The 12,215-nt window shown below is 42.6% G+C and overlaps 1 protein-coding gene across 1 annotated transcript in view; it reads right to left on the bottom strand.

Moving 5' to 3' along the window:
- clasp1a (cytoplasmic linker associated protein 1a) overlaps positions 1 to 12,215 on the bottom strand; it is a 133,555-nt gene that overhangs the window by 84,823 nt on the left and 36,517 nt on the right. The window contains exons 9-12 of the mRNA XM_079757971.1: positions 2,094 to 2,231; positions 1,816 to 1,889; positions 1,152 to 1,244; positions 521 to 666 (exon numbers count right to left, since the gene is read on the bottom strand). Of these exons, the coding sequence (XP_079614097.1) occupies positions 521 to 666; positions 1,152 to 1,244; positions 1,816 to 1,889; positions 2,094 to 2,231 (451 nt within the window). The remainder of the gene's footprint in view (positions 1 to 520; positions 667 to 1,151; positions 1,245 to 1,815; positions 1,890 to 2,093; positions 2,232 to 12,215) is intronic.

Genomic DNA, 12,215 nt, shown 5'->3' with positions numbered 1-12,215 from the left:
GATCCATAATATCTTCTGGAGGCGCACACAGCTTTTGGCCGTGATAATATATATGATATGATATAGATATTGATGTATAATATGATATTATTTAGATATAGAGCTCCAGGACTCCCGAATATTTACAGAACACGGTCAAAGGATGTGTTTGTCTCACCATTGCGATACATCCACTGTAAACAGAGCGCATGGTACTGTGGCTGCAGGCTGCTCAGGGCCACACCCCCACCCTCCTCCTTGACCCGCCTCTCTCCTCCTCATTTGCATTATAGCTACAGACACCGAAACGGCGAATTTGGGGAAAGCTCAATGAGCGACTCGTAGTGGCTGTAATTCTGCACCACGGCTGAATTTCGGGAACGTCTTCAAATACTGTGTTAGGGGCCCACTGATATCTATATTCAAGCATCCATAAAGTAGCATGCTATGGAACCTTTAAATGGGCTCTTCAAGTCCTCAGAAGTATAGTACAACCAAAAAGCACACACAAAAACACCCAGACAGGGCGAGCAAGCCTTACCCCAGTGTGATACAGGCCTCTCGCACCACCTGGGAGCGCAGGTCCTTGGCGGACAGCTTCAGAGGGGCTTCCATGAGTCGCAGCTGCTGGGGGAAGCCCTCGTACTCCGCCGCCCCGGCCATCATGAGGGAGCGCACCTTCTTAACCTTCAGTAGGAGGCAAGGAGGGATACACCACTTTATTGGTCTAGGCAGTAGCATATTGAAGAGTGTAAGGTCGGGCAATGTGGAGGAGCACTGTTTAGAAAAGAGCTCCTTGTGTGCATGTGTGCAGGTCTGTGTGTATGAATATATACCCTTGTGTATGTACGGGAGAGTTTGTTTGTTTACATACATGTTTGTGGGTGAACGTGCGTGTGTGTGTTTTTGTATATACGTGTGTGTTGTTCCATGTGCGTGGGTATACATATGTATGTGTGTGTGCGTGTATGTGTGTATATACATGTGTCTGGTTGTGCGTGTGTGTGTGTGTGTGTGTTTGCGTATATACGTATGTGGGTGCGTGTGTGCATGTATATACATATGTATGTGTGCGTGTGTGTTTCTGTGTGTATATCAATGTGTCGGTGAATTAACGTGTGTGTATTTTTTGTTTATACATGTGTGTGGGTGCGGGTGTGGGTATATCTTACCGCAACCACCCTATGCTCCCAGTCGTGCTTTTCATCAGACAAAACTTCTCTGATCTTTGACATTTGATCCTCCATCTCTCTGTTGGAGTAGATCTGTAGGGCAGAGTTTTGATTGATTGATTGATTGAAAACTTTATTGAACAACAATTAAGTTTTACACTTCTTAATTAACAATTAACAATTATTAATTAAGAAGTGTTCAAAAGGATTAAAAAAACACAATAAAGCCCAAAGGCTTGTTTCCATTGTGGTCCTTTCAATTAACATCAATCAAGAACATGTCCAGGTTTTTCAAGGAAGGCAGGAAGGAAGTGGGAAATAACTGTCAGGTGTTGCATTGGGGATATTAACAGACCTCATTTTAGCCATGGAAGTTTGTATATCTTTGTATCTATCAATAGGTAATAGGTATAATTGCCCATTAACCAATAGCAGTGTGGGTGTCATTGTCCCTCAGCCAGTAGCAGTGTGGGTATCATTATCGCTCAGCCAGTAGCAGTGTCGGTATCATTGTCCCTCAGTCAGTTTAGTGTGGGTATCATTGCCTCGTAGCCTATAATGGTGTGGGTATCATTGCCTCGTAGCCTATAGTAGTGTGGCTATCATTGTCTCGTAGCCTATAGCACTAGCAGTGTGGCTATTGTCTTCAGGGAATAATGTGCACCTGGACAGAGGGAGCGTCCTCAAAGGCTTTGACAAAGTCTTCTTCATCTACAGCTCCTGCAGCTGCCTCTTTACCTGGGGAACACACACACAAACACACACACACAGAAACACACACACACACACACACCCACACACACACAAAACCAAACATGTGTCACACACACAAATAATTAAGAAAACAACAAATGTAGTCTAAATATTCATTTCGATTTCTGGTTGTAATGTTGTCATCCAGCCTGCGGGTGGCGATACAAGAGTGCTCGTCTAGCCGCTCACTTGTGATCTTGCTAGCAGAGGCGGCACTGGGCCTCCTGACCACGCTGACCACGGTCCTCCGGGCACTCGAGGGCTTGGATGAGGAGGACGAGGTGGAGCGACCCCCGTCAACCGAGTCCTCATCCTCAAAGTTCTTATCTGGAAACACAAGAGAAGAACAAGAACAGTAGTTGGGGGAGTTAGCAAGCTGCTGGCCAATAATGACACACATGTGGTGGCAGGTGGATGATAGACATGTGGCCTGTGTACATGAGACAGATTTCCAAATTCCTTGAAAACCATCCGTTTCTACAAATGATCAAAGAGCTGTTCATCAATCAATCAAACTTTATGCATGTAGCTCTTTGTGCGCCAAACTGAAATACAAAGCACTAAACAAGAAAAAAAACACTTTCACTGCTTTCACACATACACGTTAGTCCTGCTCTTCTCCCGCTATCCCCCCGATGGGGCGTATATGTGAACGACATATCCTGACACTGGTATCCTGAAAAAATAATACTCCTGAGGTAGTATTTTAGCCGGCAGTAATGTTAATTCCTTCATATGTGAATGAGAAGTAGAAAGCTGGCATTTCACACCATTTGAGTCGGCGTGTTGATGACGTTTCGGTCTGCATTTGCATGTGATTGAGTGGCCCCCTTAAACGGTAATCAGCCTGTTGCCTTCTGTTCACTGAATGGTTAAAAAATATTTGAATCTTGGCACTGCTTTTCATAGTCATTTGTTAAATGATAGGTCTTATCGTAACCCTAAAAGTACACATCCTACAATAAATTACAATACATGAGTTCACAGCTGCACGCGTATATATAGAAAAATATTTTTTTATTATTATTATTTACAACAGTTAGCTGAACATTATAGGGTCCCGGCCTTCCAATCCCTGTTTTCTCAGTTAAACACAGAAGTCAACTACATTTGTTCCAGTGTCCCAGTCGTTCGCAAGGCAATTCTTTGTTGTTTCTACTTTTTGTTGTCTCTAACTCATGCTCCAATCTTTCATCAATCGATGCAGATGTTGAGGATGTAACAGAATATATGATGCATCGCTGCAGCAACATTTAAGATGATCGCAATGAGTTTTGCCCATTCTGACTAGAGTGACAGCGGCCGTCCTTATCCCGCCTCTTGGGAACCTCTACCCTACGTCATATCCCGCCCCTTGCAAGTCCGCCCCCTAAACCCCTGTTGATTCTACTGATGTCTGAGTGACACCGATGCATATCGGCCATGAAGTGTGAATCAGTGTGAATGACCCTCATGGTCAAACCTCCTGATATACAAATGCGGAGAAAAGACGGAGGACAATTGTGAAAACTGTCTGTGTCTCCTTGCTTCTCCTGCCAACTTGCCCCAGAGTGCTTATGGAAAAGGTCTCCATCATTCAGTTCAACCTCAACACCCTCCATCATCCTCACACTGTAAATAATCCATCTGACCCGTGTGTGTGTGTGTGTAGGTGTGTGTGTGGTTGGGGGGGGTGTCACTGAGTCCCCTTAGTGCAGTGGTCTGACCTCTTGAGCTATTGATATGGCTTCACCACCAGTCATGGAGCACGCCTGATCCCTCTCTCCCCCATCCCTGCCATGTGACTCTTATCTGGGTGGACGTGCTTGCTCCCGTCCCTCTCCCCAGCCAAGCACCAGGGCTTATGGACTCAACGCCAGGGCACATACAGGGGCCTGGATGGAAAAAGCCCTTTTGTGTATTTTGTATAGCAAAGCCACACTGGGACAGAAAGGAACACCTGTATACTCGGATGTCTTTCACCATGCTTTATTAACACACAGACAGACACACAGGCAGACAGACAGCAGCTGTTAGCTAGCAAGAAAAATGAGAGACAGACGGGCACAAAGTAAGCCGTTGTATTAAGTCACAAAAGGTCAATCAACGAGAACATGAAATAAATGAAAGACTTGCACAGTTGGATGTCTGCAAACACAAACGAACGCACACGCACACACACACACACACAGACACACACAGCTACGCTACTAACATCCCAGTGTCACTAACATCAGAAAATACAGAAATTAGACACAGGCAAAGAGACAGAAATAAAGGCATGGACACAGACAGTGAGACAAAGGGAAACAGACAGTGAGTAAGATGGAAGAGAGACAAAATAAAGGCAGAGAGACAGACACAGAAAGAAAGAGCAGGGAAAAAAAGAGGGACAGGGAAAAAAGATTTAATGAGATACAGTCACCATAGATATAGAGGAATATTGACTATAACAAAGCAAAGGTTCACATCAACACAGCAATAAAGCACAACAAGAGCAGAGAGAAATGAGAAAGGCGGAGGAAGGGAAAGGGGGAGGTAGAGACACACAGAGAGATGAAAATAGTCTTACGAGCGCAGATTTTCTTGCACACCAGTCTCCTCAGCATGGCTCTCTATTAATCTCTCTCTCCCTCTCACTCTCTCTCTCTAACACGCAGTCTTCGTCACCACTGCAACTCAACCCCCTGGTCTACCACCTCCACTAGACTGCGTGTGGGTTGCCCATGTGTGTGTGCCTGTATGTGTGTGTTTTCAATGTCTGTTAATGCCAAATTAATTGTGTCCTTTGCCCTTTCCATCTGATCTCTGCCATAAAACACTACTACATCCCTGTTCTCCAATGGAGTGTGTTTGTGTGTGTGTGTGTGCGTTTATGTGTGTGTGTCTGTGTCTCTGTGTGTGTGTGTGTGTGTGTGTGTGTGTGTGTGTGTGTGTGTGTGTGTGTGTGTGTGTGTGTGTGTGTGTGTGTGTGTAGTGTGTCCCTCAGTGCCACTGTAATGTGGTTGGCCAGAGGGGTGATGACAGCCGTAGATGGAGGAATAGGTCGCTGACATCACTTCCTGTGTTTGGTGACATCATTTACCACACTCTGCCACCTCTGGAGATTAGCATCAGCACTCGCATCAAAACTAACCACAGCTCCCTAACTAGCAGACTAGATAACACTAGTCCTCACATTGGCTTTATGATTCTACGGGGTGCTAACACAAATTCGTTTTTTTCAGACTGAACACAAAACAAAGCCATGGCTCAATTCTAGGTAGTTAAAAATTAATGAAGTTAACCAGTGTATATTGATTCTGTAAACTATTTCAATAATTAGACTGTAAACTACTAGTGCTGTAGTACATAACAAAATGTGTTCAATGCTGGGTTTTTTTTGCTGTTTTTTTCACAAAACATGAGTCTTCGAAAGATCAGTGAAGCCCTACATACAGCCACCAACCACAGAACAGAAAGACAAAAGAAAAGATTTACGGAAAGAAGGAAGGATGGAAGGTTTTCTTCCATCCTTTCTACCTTCCTTCCTAAGAAACAAACAACAAACAAACAAAGAATGGTGAACAAGCAAGCGAACATGAAAGAAAGCAGCAGGTTTAAAAGAAAAGGGGCAGGATGGCTAAGGAGTGGTTCGGTTGTTTGACACCCAAATCTTCTGGGTTTTAAACCTGAATACTGCAGCGAACACTGCAACAACCCTAAAATAACCCTAACCCTAAACAACAACACATAAGCTTGCTCATGAATGACTCAGTATAAGACATGTTGGAAGCAAGCGTATGCTAAAGACTAAATAACCACAAGTGTAGTAGGCGGAAGCAGGTTTAACAGCAGGCGGCTCAGAGAGGGCGGTCAGGCGTATAGTCACAGTATTGATCACATTATTGATGACAGAACCATGCCACAGCTGACTCAAATGTCACTCTGATGGATCTGCTGTGTGTCAAGGAAGCAATTAAAACGCAATGGAACATAACGAAAGACGTCCCCGTGGACAAATGATTTAAATACACATGCAGAACAACACATATACATACATGAGTATGTGTGTGTACATGGTCTGTGAGTCCAAATTATATATGTGTGTGTGTCTGGTGCATTTGTAAATATACCTAGGTTATCCTGCATACACACACACACACACACACACACACACACACACACACACATACACACACAAAAAAGAGTCATTATTCCAAGTTAAATGTCCAGCTAGGGGTGTGTGTCAGCGTTAACTAATCCTTCAGATCTGATACCATTTGAGCCCCACCCAAGCAGATTGGATCATTGTGAAGGAAGTATAGAAAGGCCATGACTAGTCTGAGAGAGAGAGAAGGGATGATATTTATCTCACTTGCTTAATCTGGGAGGCAGAAATCTCCTCTCAGAACATAACCATTATAGTATTAATGGGCCCTGCGAATTAATAACTTTCAGATGTGACAGAGCACTTCCTTTAACGGCAGTGATAAAAGGTTGAAAGGGCAATTACGTACAATAAACTGACTTGTTTAGGCCATTTGTAACTCTATGAATCAGTTTTAATTGCTCCTCTCTAACACGAAATGATACGGGAGCAAAGGGATAAGATGCGCAGTGCCCCCTTCGTCCACTGGGGGGCAGCAAAGATCATTCAACACATCGCTCTAAGAACAGCGGTTCCCAATAACATCAACAAAGTTTCAATAAAATGCAACAAAGCAATGCACAAGCTTCAACTTTTAAGAGGATGAGTGACACACACAGGCTCAGTAACAGAAAGCACGGTTATTTTCAGCCGCGTAAAAGAAAAATTGCAGCAATAGGCCTATTAAATGACCGTGGAGCTAGCATCATCATCATCATCATCATCATCATCATCATAACCAGTGTTGGGAATGATCTGAGTAGGTTTATAGTTTTTTGATTTAAAATAAAAGGGATTACAAAGGACATGTTTACTGTTCATGTTTTTTTTATTTTATGGAAAAATCCCACTTAAAAAAACAGCACTGTAATTGTGTAATAATACACCAGACCGCCATTACATTTTTCATCTCGCGGACCCCCTGGTGGCAGCTCTCGTACCCCTTGGTGTGCACGTACCACACCTTGGGAATCCCTGCTCTAGAACATTATCATATCCTAGCTGAAGCTGCATCCTTCCCAAACTTTGAGATTATATTATAGCAATTATTTGTATATCCTTGTTTATTCCTCAAATACATAAAAGAGAGACAAAAAAGCTAAAGAATGAGGATTTGGTTCGGAAGAGATTCTGAACAATCAAATGTTTCTACAGATTGGACCAGACATCATAGTGCTGTTCCTAAATGCAGAGGTAACGACTCACTCATTCCCTTCAGCTCTATTTTCCTAACATACATTTATCTGGCTATTTTGGTTTCTCAGAGGCTCTGCCTCTGTCATCCCCCACTCTTTGGTGCTTTATCTGATGTGTCTTACTACATTTCTGTTTCTCGTTGTCACTTTCTTTCTTAACACTCTTTTTCTGACATCTTACCTTCTAAACCTTCCATTTCTCCAATGTATTCTCACTATTTGTTCTCTCCAAAAATGAGAGAGAGAAGCCTCTGTATGAAATAGTGTGCATGGATATAACATCAAGGTCAATATCCACAGAGACGATTCAAGACTATCTCTGTCTGCCAATGTTGGGATATAGTTTGATTAGCTCACTCCCTATAACTACCTTGTTTATTTTCTATTGTAGTAATTATACATTCACTTTTAAACATATATGACAATGTAAATATTTATTTTTCAGGCCAATAAAGCTATTTTGAATTGAAAGAAAGCGCAAAAGAAATAAAGAGCAATTCCTCTCTCTGTCTGCGCTATGCTCCCCCAGGTCTCTGTCCCAACAGTTAGGGGCTTAGCTCGCAGCCAGAAGCCTTTCATACTGTAATAGATGAGTGGTGATTAGCATTTGGATTATGTCACATCAATATGGAAGTATATCTGTCTCATCGGATTTTAAAAATAAAAAGCCATTGAATTTTAAGCACTGTAAATCTATGCATTAAAATAACGTATTAAGATTTTTTTGCGACTGAGTTAAAGCCATTGAACTTTTAGCACTGAATATTTATCCATTGAAATAACGTATCTGAATTTTTTGCCTCTGAATTTAAAACTTTAAATTTTCAACAAATCCTTTTTACTTTTATTTTTCAATGTTCACAAATTTAAAATTCAACATTCCAAATTCAGCTGCAAAATTCAACGTATGAAATTCAGTGTTATAAGGGGACCCAAGGAAAAGCAACCAATCCTCAATAGAGGATTGGTTGCTGGAACAGGGAATGAGCTATGGGCGGGGCAAGTGGGGCCGCCACCCCTGGGCCTAGGCCCTCCGCAGGGTCCCAGGCGGACCCTCCCACGCTAAACGGGCCCCTGCTCAACAACAAGTGAAGAAGAATAAATTGTGTATATTGGTGGTACACGAATCACAAGGCATAACCAACTTTAAATTTAATGAAGAAGTCGACATCGTCAAAATTTAGAAAAACAAAATCTGTGAGATGAAATCCCTGAAACAATTTTCAAAAGGAATAAATTAGTGACTTATTTTGTTGATCTATGTTGTTGTTTTACGTATTTATTCAAATAAATCCATGATGTGATACCCAAATGCATGATGGGTACCATATCTGCCACATCTGACGTCAACCAAAGCCAACAGATTGTAGGCTGATCGTTCTCTCTCATTTGACAATACAATGTCAATGACTTTGCTGAATGCCTTTTCAATCAAATGCTCTGACCGAAACAGAGCATTTTGTCATTTTAGTCTTAAGGCAATTTAGAGCAGTGCCCATACTCTAACAGCTATTCAACCTGTAGGTTAATTTAAACTTGAACCAAGTTAACTCTAAATCTCATTGCCTATAGGTCTACCGTTAATGACGGTTGGATCATGTTGGGTAAATGAGCAAAATAAACAAAAGAAAATAAACAAAACCTTAGATTGCGGTATGTGTTATACCTTCTCTTCTTCACTCTCCTAATTGTTTTGTGGCGAATACACACATCAGTCATTCAGCTCTCTCTCTCTCTCTGGTTTAAATAGTGGACCTGGATGGTCCCAAATCTATAATCTATCTACAATGTGGCTCCGAGGAAAATATGTGTTTGACTTTTATCAAATGTATTATTCTATATTTTTATGTTATATCTGCAGTTTCTTCATCACCTCCTTAAAGTGTAATTCCTGCGAAAATTGAACCCAGGGTCTTTTTCGGCATGAAAACCCATAAAGTAAGCCCTCCAGACACTTTTTTTCATTGACGATCAAGTATAGAGCTTGCCCAAAGTGCCCCAGTGCAATATAACTGTATAACATGCAGTAGCATGATTAGGGTCCCTAAATAGACTGTTTTCAAGTGTGTGCCTTACCGGTAGGTCCATGCCAACAAATTAACTTAAAAATCTCCCCTCTTGATATTTGGTTGTTTTTAATTTTTTGACGAGGAGGACGAAGACCAAAAGGGGCCAAAGAGGAAGAGTTGGGGAGCCGCATTGAACAACTACAAAGCATGCCGTGTGGGGCGAGAACGAGTAAGAGAGAGTCAGGGAGACAGAGAGAGAGAGACAGAGAGACAGAGAGACAGAGAGACAGAGACAGAGACAGAGAGAGAGAGAGAGAGAGAGAGAGTTGACATAGACAGAGAGAGGGAGAGAGAGAGAGAGAGAGAAAGAGAGTTGACATAGACAGAGAGAGAGAGAGAGAGAGAAAGAGAGTTGACATAGACAGAGAGAGAGGGAGAGAGAGAGAGAATTGAGTTTAGACGGAGAGACAGGGCATCTATCGCCCTGAGGAGAATGCATGTACACATGCACTAAAAGTGAGCAAAGAGAGGTAGTGAGTGTAGGCGACGATTGAAGAGTGTGTGTGTGTGTGTGTCCTGCCCAATGGATATACACACACATTATCATAACCATATATTATCATATATGGTCAAAAAAATTTGACCATATATATGGCATGATTGTGTAGTGGTTTAGAAAGAAGACCTGTACTGCACTGTCCTGTCCGATGTTAAAGGCTACACTGATTGATGTTCCATCTTAATGGTTTGACGAGGCATGAGGCTACCCAGAAAACCGGCAACATGCTGAGTGTTTACATAACAGCAAGCACCGGAGAACTGAGGACAGATAGCTTAGTCACGCACGCACGCACGCACGCACACACACACAAACAAGCATCCATATAAACAAAGACCTCAGGGATCCAAGCAAATATAAACACTTACTGTGTTAAAGACGCCATTGAACAGCAGGCTGGCAAAGCTTAAAATCATCTTGATAAGTCCACCCCCTTATGGTGTATTTACAATCTTTACACATTGCCGTGGGGATCAGCCCCCTGCTCCTCTTCTGGTGGGGATCCAGCCTCTAGGTGCAGAGCTAGACTGCATTGTGCATGTGCCTGCCTGCTGTAGAAAGGACCCACGCTTCGCTTCAACCTAACCCCGGTGGAACTGAACTCTCTGTTGGGGGTGGGAGAGACAGAAGCAGGTCTTCTTGGAATCTATCGGCGAGAGTTGTCGCTATTATGAGAGAGCACAGAATACGAGTTTGTTCAGGAAACCCAAGCGAACTATAGCGAGGTGAAAAGACGAACATGCTTCATATTATCAATTGACCCCTTGGCAATGCATGGTACAGCGTGATCTTAATGCTAGACGGTGAACGTTTTAGAGCTGTCACAATGCATCTGTGGGGCATACAGTACATTGAAGCGCGCTGAACATACCCAGGCTTCCTTGGGATAACCTTGATCTACAAATACGAAACTCGCAATCAGAGTTAAATGGTACCACAAAGCTCACTTACGAGTAGATTTGTCAAGCCAGGTTGATGATGCTGATTTTTTGCTGATTTAGTTTCAATGTACGTTCCCGTAAAAAGGGCGTTTATCGCGTCATTTTACTCACCTTTAGAATATACCTCAGAATATTTCACTCAAGAGGAACAGATAGTCATAATGAACTCCTATGAGGAGTTAAATAATCAAATAATAGATATAATAAGGCTAGGGAGGGGTTATGGCACAAAAAGCCGATCATTTAAATTCGTAAGTGAAAAGATTCTGCATAATGTCTAAAAATGTCCTATGTAAGAAATGTATAGCATATGTTTTCAACTGCTAAGTTGTAGCGGCGGTGGCGTATTGGATTAGTATGAGATCCAAACGCCAACGACCGGGGTTCAAACCTCATCATGCCTTTTACCCCCATCTAGATATGGCGCCAGCACGGCCTTGAGAACATGGGTTCAAGTTCAAAATAAGCAAAAAAAGCCCTAACCCTATAATTCCATAACCTTTAGTATTAAGTATTCCATATGATATGACATAAGAATTGGGACTTTTGAAGCTACGCAAAAATGCACATCACTTGGGAGATCAACCCTGCACGCAGAAATTCAAGACTGACGCGCTACCTCCACTCTACCACTCTTTCAAGGGGGCGGAGGTTTTAGGTTTATAAAATCCTTCCTTGACAGTTTGAGTGGCCAAAAAAGCTAGGAAACACACACACAAACACATTTAGCAATGTATTGAGCGCAGCTACAACCTTGCGAATAGAACGGCACACCCTATTTTTTGGCAACAGTAAGTGCACAGCATCTTTGTGTAGCATTGCATACATCAGGTCCAACAAGGACCATCAAATAGCGAATACCCTCTGATGAGAACCTTTCTCTCATAAAGACTATTCTCAAGCAATGCCAAGGGATCGGATCTGTCCCAAAAGACCCTCTGGCTTCGGAGTGACCCCTGTACGATACGGGCTCCGAGGTCCACTGGAACACCACAAATGGTGACGCCATTGTCAAATGAGGGGCTAGGAAAGAGCGCTTAGCTTTAAGTAGCCGATCTAACCCCAAAGTCTTAATTGATAACCTCCTCCCAACCAGATTTGGTTGGCAGCATTAATCACCATATTGATACATTGACGCTAAAAGAGAGCGACTTTCATGTCACAGTTAACCCAGGCTTTGAGCGGAACATAACTCGCTAACCCACTAATCGAGCTTCATAGTATACCCCACCAGAAGATATTGGGCCTGTCCTCGCCTCAAAAGTAAATAAACAAGCAAAATGGAGGCAGGGGAATCAGAGCTTGTGTTGAGTTCATAAATAGCTGACATTCTCAGAGGACAGAGAAGGTTGTCAAAGAGCGGGAGATAAAGCATGTGTTTGTTGGTGGTTGTAGGGGGTGGACAGTGTTGAACTGTTCCCATACAATAAACAATTTGTTTATTTGTCCCGCACATGCAGATGGTTTGCAGTAAAATAGTTAAGTGAATGGGCGAAGG

This window comes from Pollachius pollachius (assembly GCF_949987615.1).
Source record: "Pollachius pollachius genome assembly, chromosome: 20".
Lineage (NCBI taxonomy): Eukaryota > Metazoa > Chordata > Actinopteri > Gadiformes > Gadidae > Pollachius > Pollachius pollachius.
The sequence above is the reverse complement of the archived record's forward strand: the minus strand, read 5'-3'. Positions and strand labels throughout refer to the sequence as shown.